Consider the following 16853-nt stretch of genomic DNA (forward strand, 5'->3'; position numbering starts at 1 on the left):
TAGCCTCCAGAGAGAGAGCATCCTTCAGTGTAATTTAAATTTCAACCTGAAGTGCTAAATCATACTAGGCAAAATCAGAAGGCCTGCACGCGTCTTGTCACTGAAAGGTTCTGACACACGAAAGTTCCGAAAAACAACTGAGTGGAGGCTGTTGACCAGCTTTGATTGTGCTTCATAGCCTGTGAGACAGAGGTCAAAATTATTTTCTAATTCTCCTGCTTTTAGATTTTTTTTTTTACAGGGTGAAAGTGGCCCTCACTTGTTTTAAAATGTTTATAATCATGTCTGCTTCAGGTATTTTGTGGAATCCTGTTTTTCATATCCAACAGAAAGGAGAAGATAGTTTCTTAAGTCTGGAAAAAGGGTGTGGTAGAAGAGGTTTTGTACCTTAATTTGAAATGTCTGCTTCCTGAGAAAAGTGTATAGCACAGGATACTATTGCTGAAGTTCCCCTTAAAGTTTTCATCTGTGCTTTAGATTAACTATCGTCAGTTTACACTCATATAGGTAATTGTTTATAAGAGCGCTATCCTCAAGGCAAACACTCTTTATCAGTTGGGCTAACCTGTTGTCTAGTTTAACGTCAGCTTCATGGGATAGTTTTGGATCAAGGTTTAAAGATTATTTCTGGGCATTGGGTTCAGGGGTTTCCCTAGTTTTCAATGGATCTAGTAAGTCTGGTTTCCATATGAGTTTGAAAGTTTTGCTACCCGCTTTTCCTCCTTTTGCTCAGGATCCATCTATTGGGTCCTTGATCAAAACGGTCATTTCTATTGGTCTCATCGTAATGGAAGTAGTAGTTCCTGGAGGCAATTAAATGCTTTATAATAAGTCACCACTGAGCATGCACTAAAAAAAAAAAAAAAAAAAAAATTTTTTTTTTTTTACTACCCTATGGTATTTCTGGGATCTAGACTAATTTGTGAAAGAATCAGTTATGGTGTTGTTGTTAGGTGCCGTCGAGTCGGTTCCGACTCATAGCGAGCCTGTGCACAGCAGAACAAAACACTGCCCAGTCCTGTGCCATCCTTACACTCGTTGTTATGCTTGAGCTCATTGTTGCAGCCACTGTGTCAATCCATCTTGTTGAGGGTCTTCCTCTTTTTCATTGACCCTCTACCAACTATGATGTCGTCCCTCAGGGACTGATCCTTCCTGATTACACGTCCATGACTCCATTCAAATCCAGACTCTGCAACGTTTGCGTCCTCCAGCATCCCTGCTCCCACTTGTGTCAATCTCAGGTATCAGTTTGAAGCTTTCCAGAAGGAGAGGCTCACTGATGAGATTTTAAAGCAAGCCCCACTGGAACCCTTAGATTCCTCAGATTTGTACTTGGTCCAACTTTTTTTTCTTTGTTTAACTTTATTGTGATGAAATGTATATAGCAAAACATTTGCCAGTTCAACCATTTTCCCATGTACAATTCAGTGACACGCTCACCATGGTGTGCAGCCATCACCAGCATCCATTTCTGAATGTTTCCATCACCCTGAACACCTTGTCCTCTAAGCAACGAGCCCCCCTCCCCCCTCCCCCCTCCCCCCTCCCCCCTGCCCCTGGTAACCACTCATAAACAATTGTCTCTATGCATTTGCTTATTCTGGATGTTTCATGTCAGTGGGATCAGGTACTATCTGTCCTTTTGTGTCTCAACTTATTTCACTCAGCATTTTTTTCTTTATCCAACTTTTTAACAATAGCGGTTTCTAGTATAACTAAAAGTGAGGACTTTAGGTGCAAAAGACCATATCGTTTATGACTGTGTTTATATGAAGTGTTCAGAATGGGCAAATCTGTACACAGAAATCAAATTTGTGGTTGCTTAGAGGCTGGAGCGGGGAGTGGGATACAGAGTGACTGCTAACGGTGTGGGATTTCTTTTTGGGGTGATGAAAATATTCTAAAATTGATTGTGGTGATGGCTGCACGAATGGAAATATACTGACAACATTAAATTGTACACTTTAAAGGGTGAATTTTGTGGTTTTGTGAATTATATGTCAATAAAGCACTGGGAAAATGAGGGATTTCTTCCTTTATATTTATTTTAAATTGAAATTTTTTGTGAGGTTCAAAAAAAAGAAAAAACAAACCAGGAAGACTCATCTTTCTTTTATGGTTTAAGAATAAACAGGAACAGGACGGTGAAAACTGAGCTGACTATAACCCAGCATTTTAAATTTCTTATATTGACTAAAAACAGTAATAATTTAACATTTTTAAAACATTGACTTCTATTATTAAATTGTTTTAAAAATTAAAGTATCTGATTACTAAAAAGTAATTTTGTATCTGTAACTGAAGAAAACCTCCCAAATATATATCTTGTTTAGTCACTAGAATAATTTTAGGGCAAAAACATCGTACTTGTTCTATCTAGTCCATCTCATCCATTCTGCTCTCTGAGGGTAATGGGTTACTTTGCTTGGACATGAACTGGAGGTTAGAGTTCTCAAACCATACTGTACTATTTTGTCTGAATTTAATGCATTTTGAAGTTATTCATCAAATTTTTAAAGCTATTTCTGATTTTAGGTTGTGTTGCCTCTTAGTAGTTTCCGGTTTTTTAAAGTTGTTTATATCCCTTTCTATAAAGAAGTATTTTGTCTTAAATAATTCATTTTTAAGCCTCAGTGGTTGTTCCCTAGTTCCAGCGTTCTGGAATTGGGTGAACAAATATACAGGTTCACCTCGTTGTAATGTTTCGTGATACTGTATAGTTTGCACGTGTTCGGTCCTCTGTTTACTAGGATATGCGCGAGAGATACATGCTAGGAGCCAGCCATGGGCCGAAGGGACCACAGCTTTGCCCTTGCAGAGCTGAATTCTGGTGGGGGGAGCCTGACATGGTTGGCATGGCCCTATTCTTGTTGGATTGTCCTCACCTGGCCATCGCTCTTCTCTTCATCCAGGTGGTTGCCCTTATTTGCGTCTTGGGGTAGTCTCCCTATATATAAAGACACACACACGTACAGATAATCGCCCGTTTCCCCTCCCCCAGGCCCTGGCAACCACTAATCTACTTTGTCTCTATGCATTTGCTTATTTATCCTCAATATTTCATATAAATGGAATTATGTGGTATGCGGCCTTTCGTGTTTGGCTTCTTTCACTTAATGTTTTTGAGGTTCATCTACACTGTAGCATGCGTCTCAATTTCATTCCTTTTTATGTCTAAAGAGTAGTCCATTGTATGTGTATACTGTACTTTGTTTCTCCATCCTTGATGGACACTTGAGTTGTCTCCACCTTTTGGCTATGTAAATAGTGCTTCAGTGAACATTAGCATAAAAGTATCCGAGTTCCTACTTCAGGTCTTCTGAGCATTTGTGTCTTTCTTAAGGTGCAGGGAGTAGCACCTCGCAGCTATGGAATCACTAGGTTTTGTGCCAAGATACGTGAATACTCTCCATGCTGGGTTTTGTTTGTGAAAAGGGTGGTTGCCCTTTTAATGCAGCTTTTGGCAAAAAGATCCCATAAATCTCCACAACATCTGTTGAATTGGATGTGGCTTACTTCCCAGTGACTTCACATGTACCTGTGTTGTTCAGTGTGATAAATAAAATAACCAAAACATTACTTAGTTTTCTGTTGTTGCTGTAATCATCATAAGGCTAAATAAATCCTTGCAGTAAAACTGTATTATGTATGTTCTGAACGAGATGCTTTTGTTTATCTCAGAATTGCCATGAATATGCATTATTTAAATGGAGCATATACTTCCCCTTGAAAACACTGATTAAATCAAATCTTACTAATTTGATTTAAATCAAATCCCCACCACTTTAAACTGCCTTAATTTGGAGAAAACAGAATTCTTAGAAAATAGCATGAGTTAGATTGTCTATCCTTTTCTCGTTCTACTTGGCTGCCTCAGTAAATCATCTTTAAAAATTAAGAACTGTGGGCATTTAAGGCGTGTTGCATAATTTTAAAATGCCTGGAATGTCTGTAGTGTCTTCCACTTTTCTGCTTTTTCTATATTTACTGTTTTGTAATTTGCTTTTGTGACTTAATATGCTGTAAATAATACATATAAACTTCTTTCTGTATACACACGCCTTCCTCATTATGTGGGCATGCCTTCATTTGTTCAGTTCTTTGTTGGCCACCCCCCCCCACCAGTTTTTCAATATGGTAAACGGTGTTTCGGTGAACTTCACTCTGTATCAATCTTTGCTCACTTTTCTGACTGACTTGGGACGAACTCCGCGAGGTGTAACTATGGCGTTCCCTGTGCCTTTGTCAGAGCTCTTTTACATACCACCTGGGCTGTGGTTAGTCAACTGTATGTCTGATTCCCACTGGCGCCTACTACGGAAGCAGGCACTTAAATGTAAAGTGGCACCATTTGTTCGCAGTGGTCCAATCCACACCCGATCATGGGGGTAGCGATCATGGGGGTAGCGATCATGGGGGTAGCGATCATGGGGGTAGCGATCATGGGGGTAGCGATCATGGGGGTAGCGCACGGCCCGGCAGCATTTTGTTATTATGTTGTGCTCGGGGTCCCCATGAGTTGGGGCCGACTCCCGGGCAGCTAACAACAGTACCAATTGTTTTTCTCAGTTGAAATATTTAAATGTCAGCTGTCGCATATGTTTGAATTTGCATACAGATTCACTTGCTATTGAATGTTGTCTTTCTTGTTAGACTTTCCAGCATGGCTTCCGCACCAACTCCTAAATACAATTCTCACTCCTTGGAGAACGAGTCTATTAAGAGGGTAAGTTGTGTTTCCAGATTTATTTTTATATCTTTCTTTGCATTCGCTTCTCATATTTGAATATTAGGCAGTCATTTAGGGTTAATTAAGTTGTTGTTTCCACTTTTTATTCATGGTATATAAACATGTTAATACATATGGTTTTATTTATCCCACCTTGCTCCTGAAAAGACGTTAGAGTTTTGCATTTGTAAGTTCTTTTCACATATCTTGATTTTTGAGAACTTCTGTCTTGTGAACTAATGTCAGACATTGCATCCATAGGGTGTTTGATCCATTTAAGGTACTAGGTAACCGGCCCCAACCCTGAAAGCTGTCTAAATAAAATGAAGGTCAGGGCTCACTGAGCAAGCTGCTATACAATCTTAAATATTGGGATTATTTTCTAATTGTTGTTGTAAAATATTACACATCCAAAACAAATACAACTTTAACTGGAAATGTTTTCAAAGTATTAAAGAGAAGGTTGTGTACTTAGAGGAAGATTTTGGAATGTATAGCGAAAGAAAGGAATGAATTTAAAAAAAGCTTTATTTATGGCCCATTAAGGCTCTTGATACGTATTAGCGGATTATCCACCAGAAAGGTTCACTTATACTCCCAAGCAGTCAGAAGGGAGAAAAATGGTGTCTTTGAATTTATATTCCTATGGGGCAGTTCTACTCTGTCCAACAGGGTTGCTATGAGTCGGAATCGACTCAATGGCAATGGGTTTTTTTAATGGAATTACTGATGAGATTGACTTTTTAAAAAAATTGTTTATTGTCCATTTGTATTTCTTTTGTGACATGACTATTCATATCCTTTGCCTCTTTGCCTTTTGAGGTGTTTTGAGGGGAATTCTTTTCTTGTTGATTTATAAGTGTTCTTTGTATATTATGATAATTAACTCTTTATGATATGTTACAAATCTTATCCCTAGTTTATTGTCTGCCTTTTAATTATATTTATGGTATTTTGTTCAGATTTTGAAATATAGAGGTTTAAAGTTTTTATGTTATCATATTGATCAATCTTTTATGATACTGGAATCAGTGCTAAGCACAAAAGTAACTTCAAGAAAGTAAATATCAGTCCTTGTGTAATGCTACTCTAATATAAAGTATATCCTATGTTAATCTTATGTCATCTATGTAGCGTATGTTAATTAAACATTTGCTTCCCTTACTTTGTGGTTGGATTTTGCTTTCTTCTCCTGAGCGAGAACTTTGATATTTAAAAGATACACTGGATATTGTTCATTACACTTATTTTTAGTTAGTATTAAAGGATGATACAATTTCTTTCCAATCTTATCCTTTATTATATGAGATGTGTGGCTTTACTTCTCTTTGAGGAAGGCATTTCTAGCTGGGAATGATTCATCTTGTTCTAGTTGAAATGCTTAGCTTACCACCATTAAAACGTTTAAATTTGGCTAGGAATTTTAATTTTGTGCTTCAATAAAAAAAAAAATCTTAAAAATCCACCAAAACACCACTCTTTGACACCTTACCATATTTTTCTGCAAATCACGCGTGCCTTCTACGTTTGTTTGCCAACCACACCCTCCCTCCATGAGGTATTGTCGTAAGTGCTGCTATGCCAATTTTTTTTTTACATGTTACTGTAAAAAAATTAGCATAGCACGCTTATGAAAACACCTCTCTAGGGGAAGGTGCAGCTGGCAAACACAGAAGGCTCATGTTACATCTTACCTAAATATACAATTTGCGTTTCTCTTGTTTACTGAGAAATGCATAGCCCATTTATATTTTGCATAGCCCTTTCCATTTGCTTAGCTTTTATAATTCACAAAAGTGTTGTCATATATTTTATTTCCTATAATTCTCAAAAAAGCCCTAATTTCATACATAAATTGATTGCAGTGTGATTTTGAAAAACTGCCAGAAAAAATGAATGAAAAGTGTTGTTAGAAAAGAACCTTTTGCGTAAACAGACCCTTCTGCTGTGCCTCACCTCTCAGAAAGCTGACTACAAAGCCCGTCATCGGGCTAATCTCCCTCTGGGGGCAGCCGATTCACTTAAAAGACCCCTCCCCCATTTACCTGCATTTTTTTTTATGGCCTAAGCCACACCTATGGCAAACTTACCTGTGGAGCCTAGTGGTTAATGCTTTGCTGCTTGGCAAAAAAAGAAGGCATGCTTGGGAATCCCTCTAAAACCCGGGGGCCTGCAAAAATAGTAAGGTAGTATGAGGGATTCGCGTAAATGGTTTCTAAAGGCATTATTGGCTGCTGAAGAGCTCTGGACAAACTATTCCTTCCTCTTATCTGGTTACCTACATGAGGAATAATCTTAGTAAAATAAAAAACTCGAGTTAATTTTCTGGCATTATAAGAGGATTCCAGTTAATTATTGTTGTTGAGTTAAGACCCCCATTGAAATGAAGTTTTCATTTCTTCTCTTAACAAAAGATCACTGAATATTTAATATGGAAAAAAAATCACCACAGGTATCCATGTGTCTATAGAACACATTTAATATTTACTTTTTTATCACTTTTCTGAAAGCTCTTAGAAGGGTTGTTGAAAAAATTAATATTATTGAAAAGCCTGTGAACATCTAAATGCAGACTAGAAGTTAACACATCTAATAATTATTGGTGCTGAATTTTATTTTTTAGTTGTTTGAATACTCTGTGCCAATTTTCTGTAATGGTAAACACCTAAATTTTTTTTTCTTTAAAAAATGTTTCTAGTTGATTACATTGCAGGTTGATTAAAGACCCATACAGATGTAATGTCCTGACTCCTGATCCCACTCATTCCTTTCTAGACTCCTCGAGATGGAATTAATTGGGATCTCGGTGAGGCAGTTCCTCGCCTGCCAGGAGAAATGCGAATCACTGGTAAGGCACCTGGGGAGTCAGGATTTGCAGTGTCAGGTGGCTTTAACCCCTCCTACTCTTTAGAAGTCAAATCTAGACAGCTAGACTTTCTTTGTTTAGAAGTGTTACTATGGAGAGAACTCTAGTTTCTTGATCAAAGAGTTCTTTCTAGAGTGTCATGCTTACCAGGATAATGATATTTTTTTTCTCTGTACCAAAGACTAGGAATTTTTTAGGGGGAAAAATGCAGATTATCTCTTCAAAGTCTTATTGGAGCTAGAAACCCTCATGGTTTAAGGTTGTAAGAACAATATGGTATTAAGGTTTCCAGCCTATGGTACATGCTTTAAAATGAGAAATGTAAAGACTTAAAGCCTACCTCTTTTCTTCATTGAAATAGATGAGACCTTATCAGTTGAAAATATCTTTCATTTGCCAGATAAGAGAAGTTAGCAAGTTTGAGGTAACATTTGGATGTATTGATTTATTTTTTTCATGATAAATTCATATTAAAAGGAAATATCTATTTTGGAAGGGCCAGATCTTTCTGGCTTAAGAATCCAGAAGCATCTGACAGCTTCTGAGCCAAGTGCTGACTTTGTAGATGTCCAAATTTTATGTTAGGGTTGATGCCCTCCTCTCAGACCCCCATGTATTTAGAGATGATACGATTCCTCTTGTTTCAGAGAACCTCTAGGCTTACTGACTAAGATCTGGGTTGTTTAGCTCAAATGGCTAAAACATGGTGTGCTGATTAGATGAAGGTTGTAGATATGGTTGGTGCCTTTGTGAAATAGTTAGCTGGGCACAGTGAGGAATTCTATCCCTGATCCCTAGACTTGCACATTTTCCTCATTGTAAAAAGGGAATCAGCAAGATGTGGTCATGCCAATTTCTGGATAAGAGCAAACAGGATGTCTTACTTTTGGTGATCTCCACATATGATGTTCGGGTGCTGTGTCTTAGTGCCAGAACTTTAATCAAGGTAGTAACTAATTGAACTAGCATGAAGTAGCCTTACTGGGTAGCTTTCATCTAGCACCCAAGGAGAAAGGGGTTTCAGAATTAAAAAAAAAAAAAAAAAAATTTAAAAGCCATTAACACATTCAAGAACATCCTTGAAAGATGTATTTCTTTTATAATAAATTAACCTTCTGATTTAATTTCTCCTCATATTTGATTCTACCAAGACCCTAGAAACAGTTCTACTGCTGACATTCATTTACTAAAACATCATGATTGTTTGGATAGAGGTTGGCAAACCTTGACATCCAATCTGACGGTTAGTTCATGAGACTATCCTTTGGTGAATGGCCATCCTCTCTCTGGTTGAAGTAGCTGAATAGTTACCTCTACAACCACCTGAAGGGAACAGCAGCAATGCCCACATTCATTTCTGCTCTCCAGTTGTTGGCACAGCCATCTGGGCAAGCTCAGTGAAACACTGCTAGTGCCTGGAGGTGACATGTGGCCCCACTAGCTCTCCCACTGTCCCAACGTGACCTAGCATGGTAATGTAGAAACATTGCCGATGCTAGTTTTAAACCTTTGCAGTGATTTTTTTTCTGTTGTAGTTATTTTTAGCCAAATAGTTTATATTAAATTAGCACCATTTGTTGTGTATTTTGGTATATATTTCCATTATTTTAGGGTACTTTTTTTATCTTAATAGACAAAGAAGTTATTTACATATGTCCTTTCAATGGCCCCATTAAGGGAAGAGTATACATCACAAATTATCGTCTTTATTTAAGAAGTTTGGAAACGGTAAGTAGACTCTAAGAACGTAAAGATGACCCTAAATTTTAAAGATAATGCTAAATTGTTTCACTGCTACCTTGCAAGATTGACTGGGGTTCAGATTAACATGGGGAATAGATTTGCTGCTCAACTCTTAATTTTTGGCTTATGCAAAACTCATTTTACACTAACACCTATGTATGTAGGGAGTAGAGTGAATTTTAAAAAGACATTTTAATTTTAGTCCCCCAGATAGTGGGGAGGGGTTGGTAATTGTAGCCACTTAACAAGTTTGGAGACGTTAGATGCAGAACAGTGGTTCTTTACCAAGAACACATGAGAACCACTTGTGGAGCATAACAAATAATACAGAGACTCCAGATAACAGAAGATAGTAATATTGAGGTAATATTTGACGTGTCAATTTATTTTTTCATGATAAATTCATATAATCAGAATTTCTAGGGCTCTGGTCCAGGCACAGTTGTATTTTTAAAACTTTACAAAGGCAGATGGTGGTGTAAATCCCTGGTTAAGGGCCACTACTCTTAGAGCTTTCTAAGCGTTTGACTGTAAAGCGCTAGGCAGCAGTTTAGAACTGGGATGATGAAGATGTGGCTTAGCCACTCTATATTTTCATTCTGTGGTCATGGCATGTTTGCCACAGCATCTCAGAGAAACCCTGCACTGGATGGAACAGTGAGATGAAGAAGAGATGCCCCAGTGAATAGCTGCTGTGGTGGCCACAGAAGGTCTATGGTTGCCATTGCCCAGGTCAGCCTGAAGGGCAGGCGTATTTTGATGGGATGGACTAAAGGGGAATAGGTCCAGGGTACACGGAAGAGTAGGCCACCAGCACCCTATACACAGGAGACATCGAGACTGTTGGGGGAATCTAGCTTTTACTTTATTGCTTTTACCCTACCAGTTCTTCAGGACAGTTCTAATCTAGCTTAGTTTTCATCTTTTGATTATACCCAGCTTCTGAAATTTGCTGTTTCTTATTCCCATTGCTTTTATAGCTGCCCCACCCTAGGGCAGCACCTATAGCACAGTGCTCATAGGGACTGGTGTGTGGGTCAGGGTCCCAAGAGTGGGCATTTTATTTCTGTGAATCTATTCGACGGCAGTGGGTTGGGTTTATTCTGACTTCCATGTAAGACTAGAGATGTGCAAATGTTCTAGTTTTCCAGAATGTAAAAGAAGATTCTGGAAATTAACAGAGCAGTGAGCAGGGTGTCAACCCTTGACAGCTAGCTAATGGCCAAAAGTCCAGAATTAATCATTTAAGTGGCTAATCTTTAAGTACCTGGAACAGAAATAAGCTGTTGGAAGTGTTATTGATGCAGTGTCTTGATTGGATCAAGGCATGTGACAGACCCTGAAGAGCAGCACACTTAGATGGAGCTGTAGATCTTATATTAGAGGCTTGATGCCAACCAGGAAGGGTGGTTGCTGATGTCTTGCTGCGTAGGGCCATCCTCTCCAGCCTAACATGATGCAGGTGAGCACATGGAAGGCATACTTGTCTGCTACGTGAAAAACATCTGACTAGTCAATGTGCTGGATGACAGATTCAGGGTTTGAAATGATCTCACTTGGCTAGGATACTGGATCAAAACTAATAATGTGAAATTTAGCATAGATAACAATTTACTTATAAAAAATCAGTTGTGTAAATAAAGGATGGAGGAAGTCTGACTTAACAGGAATACAAGCTTTATATGAGCCAGCAGTTGGATACAACTGATTAAAAAGCTAATATAACTGTAGGCTGGATTAACAGACGTATAATGTAATGGCCGGATAAAACGAGACAGTTGTCCCATCTGAAGTGTCGTGTTCAAATCCAGGTGCCACATATTAAGAGGGACATTGACAAACTACAACGAGTTCAGACAAAGGGAACCAGGCTAGTGACTACACTGTGAGCAATGATGGAAACAAATGTTGATCTTCAGTCTGAAGATAAGACTAAAGGGAGACATTGATAGAGCCCCCTCCGAATATTTGAAGTGCCTTTCTGTGGAGAGGGCTTAGACTTCTGCTTGCCTCCCAAGGATCAAAAAATTTTGGGACAGATCAGTAGAAGTCAGCAACAGACTTTATGCTGATATTTGTGAGAATCATCAAAGCTTAGAATTACAGAAAATGTTACGGTCCCTTTCGCCTTTGGGACTCTTGGCTTGTTATCACTGAATATGATCTGTGGGACTTATTCAAAATGTGTCATAATGAGATTGTGTGTAAAGTGTGATTGCCACTCTATACAACCAACAAGAACTCTCTAGAAAAGAGCGTGGAAAGAAATATGCCCATGGTTAGTAGTTAGGGTATCTGGAGAGTGGGACTGCGCATGCCTTCTTTCCTTCCCTCCACTCTTCTGTATTTTTCAAAACACCTGGAATGAGCAGTATTGCTTTCATGTTTGGGAGAACACTTAGCAAGCTTTTGTTTTCGTATGGTACCTTGAAGGGTGGGAAGTACCAGTTGAGTGGGTGAATAAAATGCCTCTTTGACCCTGACTACTAACTCTTGTTTTCTTTCACCAAGTTTTATATAACCATTGTGACCAGTTGGCACAACATTTAGTGCAAGTATAAGGCAGAAAGCATCCTCTAAAGAAATCCATTTAAGTGTCGATACAAAAGCCTAGACACGTAGTCATCTTAGTGTTTCTTCACTTAAAGTCCTAAACAGGAAAATTAATTGTGGATTCTGCTGCAAAACATGAAACCTTTTTGTGTGTGTTTGTCAAAGAGCTGTCATCTCACTGGCATTTTGAAGTGGACACCTGTTTGTTTCAGGTATGTAAACACTGCCGTGGGAGTGATGAATCAAGATGCGTGCTGTGTGGTTCAGGGGTGAGCTGTCCTGTCTCGTGGATGTCAAGGGCAAGTTCCCCAGGAAGTAGAAGCCCAGTTGTCATCTGCTTAGACTGCTGCTGCAGCCTTCTACCTGGTCCCCGTTGTATGTTCGTCCCCATCGTAGTCTGCCCTGCATGCTGCATCCCTAGTGATCTTCCTTAAAACTAAGCTGACCGGCTTACTTCTCATTTCTAAGACTATTGTTGGCTCCCTGTTGGCCACAGAACAAAATCCATTCTTTGTATGGCATGAATCCTCCACAATCTGGTTCCTCCTGACTTGTCTAGTATCAGCTCTCACCACTTCTCCCCAAACATACTGTCCTCAAGCTGTGCAAAGCCTCTTCCTTCCCTTTGCCCGGCATGCGAGGCCCTTCAGTGCTTCTCTGTCCTCGCACATACTACTGTCACTGTACCTGGGTGCTCTTTCCCTGCCCCTTCCAGATGCCGCTGCTCATCCTTCAGACCCCACCTCAAAAACCATGTCCTCTCTGAAGCCTTCTCCTGCTTTACTTGAAGGAATTGTTCCCTCTTTGCATTCCCACAGCCCCCCCCCCCTTTTTTTTTCTTCCATGTCTCTATGCTAACATTCGTTGCTGGGAAACCTTCTCTGGCCACCCTATCTAAACTTTTCATGCCCCCTCTTGCTTCCTGCCCATCTCCATGCTGCTTCTTTCTCCTGAGCACTTGTCACTGTCTCCTAGTTTATGTACTTCACTGGTTCATGTTATTCGCTGTCTGTCTACCCCACTAGAATAGAGACTCCATGAGGACAGGGATTCTTGTCTGTTTGCTCACTGATATCCTCTCAGCACTTAGAATGGAGCCTGGCACATTGAAGGTGCTCAATCAGTATGTCTTGAATGGATGAAATAGGTCCTATTTATTTGCTGATGTGTCTGTGGCCTTAACTAGATGGTGAGTTGTTTTGGGTCTTCGTGTCTAGCTAGTGCCGTGTCTGGTAGACAGCAGGTGCTCAGCGAGAGTGGATTCAGTGAGTAAAATTAGGAGGAAATAGGCTCATGGACTGGTAGTGCTCCTCAGAGGGTAAAGGCCTGGTCACTGTGGATTGACCACAGTGGGGATCCTACTCAATTGTAGCATCTTGAATATTAACCTTGCTTCCAGAGCTCACAAATTTCATAGCCATCTTTTTGAACTGGAGGGCACTCAGAAATTTGGCTTTGGGTTAATCCTGTGCTGTATCAGGGGCTACTTTGGCATGTAATACCCTGTAATCTGATAGACTACTGTGGGGAAGATTGCTTCCAGATTCATCTCCAGGAACACTTTGGGCTCAGGCACCATGGTGGATGGGAAAGACAAACTAATGCTGCTTTCATTTATCTGTTCATGGCTTCATTCCAGAAAGATTCACTGAGCACCAGGGGAAGCTGAGCCAGGTGAATGATACCTTCCTGTTCTTGCCTTGGAGGCACGCACAGCCTTGTGGGATATGGAGATGGCGTAATTGTGGTGTCATATGTCAGAGAACACAGTGGTATGCAACCAGTGCTGTGAGGTTCTAAGGGAGAGAATGATTAACCCAGCTTGATGAGTCATGGAACGCTTTATAGAGTTGGTGACATTTGTACTGAGTCTTGAAGAATGGTAACAATATCCTATACAGAAGGGAGGGAGGACCATTTCAGGTGGAAAGAACAGCATGTATAATGTATTTTATGGAAATTGCGGAGTCATCTTTTGGGGCTGGAACCTAGCTGGTGGAGGGAGGAGTGGGAATGGGAGAAGATGAGGCTAGAAGAATAGCCAGCCTTAAGAGTAAGTCACGGTTAGGCAGTAAGATTGTTACATGGAGAATGACATATCAGATGTGTATCTTGGGAAGGCAAGTCTGGTTGCTTTGTGTGTGATGGGTTAGGGGAGGGAGAGCTGGAGGCAGGAAGACCAACCTTGTAGTAGTAGTAAACATATAAAGGGGGAAGGAGCCTTGAGAGATTTGGGAAGATTCAAGTGGCCATTTGGAGGTAGGACTTGAAGAAAAGAGTGGAGTTGAGAATGATTCCTGTGATTTTTTGCTATTCCCGTTCATCAAAATAATTATTATAGGAGAAGGAATATGTTGGAGATAAGCCCAATGGAGAAATAAGTCTTAATGTATGGACTTAGAACTGTACAACTACTACATGGAATGTCTTAGAAGCAGTGAAAAACATGACTCTGAAGCTTCCAATATTATTAGCATATCCAAAACCAGTTGCTGTTGAGTCGATTCTGACTCATGGTGACCACATGTGTGTTAGACTAGAACTGTGCACCATGGAAGTTTTCAAGGGCCAATTTTTTGGAAGTAGATTGCCAGGCCTTTCTTCTGAGGCACCTCTGGGTAGAGTCAAACGTCCAACCTTTTGTTAGCAGCCGAGCTTGGTAACTGTTTGCACCACCCAGGGACTCTCAGTAGTCATTAGGGAAGTGCAAATCAAAACTCCAAATGGTAGGTATCATTTCACCTCCCCTTACAGTAGTTAAGAGCTTGGCTGCTAACCGAAAGGTCGGCAGTAAGAATCCATTGCTCCAAAAGGAAATCCCATACCCATTAAGCAGTCACTCCCCACATCCCTACAAACCCTAGGCAACCACTTTCTGTCTCTTTAAAAAAAAAAAAACCCAAACCCCTTGCCGTCAGGTCGATTCCGACTTATGTTTGCCTATTCCGGATATTTCATATAATTGGAATCATGCAATATGTGACCTTCTGTGTCCGACTTCTTCCACTTAGCATAATGTTTTCAAGCCTTATTCTGCTGGTGTTCTAGTCCCTTTGCCCCCTTGTCCCTGTACCATTCCCAATTTGTCAGTCCCCAAATTAGGGTAAAGCCTACTGTCTGTGGGTGACTGAGCACTGATCGTGACCAAGAGTCATGTCATGGATTTAATTAATTAGTTCCACTACAAATTCAGGCTTTCAGACCTCAAAAAGGGTCTCATTGCTACTTTGGCAATTCTTTTAGTCTCAGATTTGACTTCTCATTTTATCGATGACAGACTTTCCATACCGTAGCTGACCTTGTCTCTTCCTCTGTTGAAAAGTTAAAATTCATCCTTGCTGAGCTCCCATAAGTTCCCTCCTCATGGCCTGCATAAGTCCGTCTTCACCCCTCTTCTCCTCCTTCCCTCCTATCTCAAAGGAAGGAATGACATGTTGCTTTTCCCAAGTGAATCCCTCTGCTTGAACCTTTCTTTTTTCTTTATCCTTTTACAACCTGAATGGCCCGCCAGTCAGTCTGTGTCTTACATTTTCTGTTTTCATTGCCCCTCCCCGCAACTCTTCAGACCTGCCCATCTCTTCATTCTCAAAGCACCTTCTTGCATCTCTGTTACCCTGATACTACTATCCTCTTTCTTCCCCGTCTCTGCCAAACTTCTTTAAAAATTAGTCCACATGTGCTGCTTCCCCTTCCAGACTCTTGCCTCCTTAACTTCCGTTCCCTAGTGAAACTACTCTTTCACCAGTCAATTCCAATGGCCTTGGTGCAGTCCTCAGCATGTTAATATCTCTGCAGCATTTGATCTTGTTGACCACCTCTTCCTTTGTTATTTGCTCCATGCATTCTTGGCTCTTCTCCCACTTCTACATTTTATCCTTTTTGCAGTTCTTTTTTTTTCCCCCTCCTTCCTAAATATATTTTCCTCCACGGTTCTGTTCTCACCCGCTTCTTTCGCAGTTGTCAGTTGCTTTCCAGATGTCTAGCCCAAATCCCAATCTTTCATTCTTTTTTTTTTTTGTTTTCCCAACGTGCAAGCAAATGTATTTTTTTTTTTTTACTGTGGTAAAATATATATAACAAAACATTTGCCGTTTTAACTATTTTAAGTATATGATTCAGTGACATTAGTTACATTCACCGCGTTGTGTAAACATCATTGCTATCCATTTCCAAATGTTTTCATGCCCCTAAACAGAAACTCAGTACACCTTAAGTAATAACTCCCCATTTCCTCAATCCCCAGCCCAAAATTGATAATCATTCATAAACTTGTCTCTATGCGTTTGCCTATTCCAAGTGTTTCATATAAACAGAATCATACAATATTTGTCCTTTTGTGACTGGGCTGTCTCAGCATAATGTGTTTTCAGGGCTTATCCATGTTGTGGCACGTATCAGGACTTCATTTCTCTTTATGGCTCGGTAATAGTCCATTGTATGGATAGACCACACTTTGTTTGTCCATTCGTCTGTTGATGGACATTTGGGTTGTTTCCACTTTTTGGCTACTGTGAATAATGCCTCCATGAACACTGATGTGCAAGTAGTTGTTTGCATCCCTGCTTTCAAGTCTTCTGGGTATATACCTAGAAGGGGAATTGCTAGGTCATTATTTATTGAATATTGAGACCCTGTTGTGTACCTCTGCCAGGTGCAAGAAGATGATGGTGAGCACAGCAGACATGGTTTCTTCCCAATGAAGCTTATAGTTCTAATGGGGTCAAAAGATGTTAATCAAATAATCACACCAATATGTAATAGCAAGCTGTGTTAAGTATTGTATGCGGTTACTGTAGGAGTACAATACTTTGAGGAGCCTGGGACGTTATCCTGAGAAAATGATAGTTGATCTGTGGTCAAAAGAAAAAATAGGGAGGTGGGGCCAAGATGGCTGACTAGGTAGAAGCTACCTCGGATCCCTCTTGCAACAAAGACTCGGAAAAACCAGTGAATTGATCA

At 40.0% G+C, this 16853-nt stretch overlaps 1 protein-coding gene across 11 annotated transcripts in view; it reads left to right on the forward strand.

Moving 5' to 3' along the window:
- MTM1 (myotubularin 1) overlaps nt 1-16853 on the forward strand; it is a 108473-nt gene that overhangs the window by 23493 nt on the left and 68127 nt on the right. For 4 of the 11 annotated variants that reach the window (XM_023540387.2, XM_023540385.2, XM_023540383.2 and 1 more), the window contains exons 2-5: nt 4657-4729; nt 7508-7580; nt 9232-9326; nt 12107-12163. In XM_023540387.2, coding sequence (XP_023396155.1) covers nt 4667-4729; nt 7508-7580; nt 9232-9326; nt 12107-12163 — 288 coding nt within the window. In that variant the 5' untranslated portion in view covers nt 4657-4666. Of the gene's footprint in view, nt 1-4656; nt 4730-7507; nt 7581-9231; nt 9327-11989; nt 12164-16853 lie in introns of those variants that run through there. The other 7 variants (XM_023540386.2, XM_064277715.1, XM_003421220.4 and 4 more) reach the window with 4 other exon arrangements.

This window comes from Loxodonta africana, chromosome X (assembly GCF_030014295.1).
Source record: "Loxodonta africana isolate mLoxAfr1 chromosome X, mLoxAfr1.hap2, whole genome shotgun sequence".
In the NCBI taxonomy this organism is placed as follows: domain Eukaryota; kingdom Metazoa; phylum Chordata; class Mammalia; order Proboscidea; family Elephantidae; genus Loxodonta; species Loxodonta africana.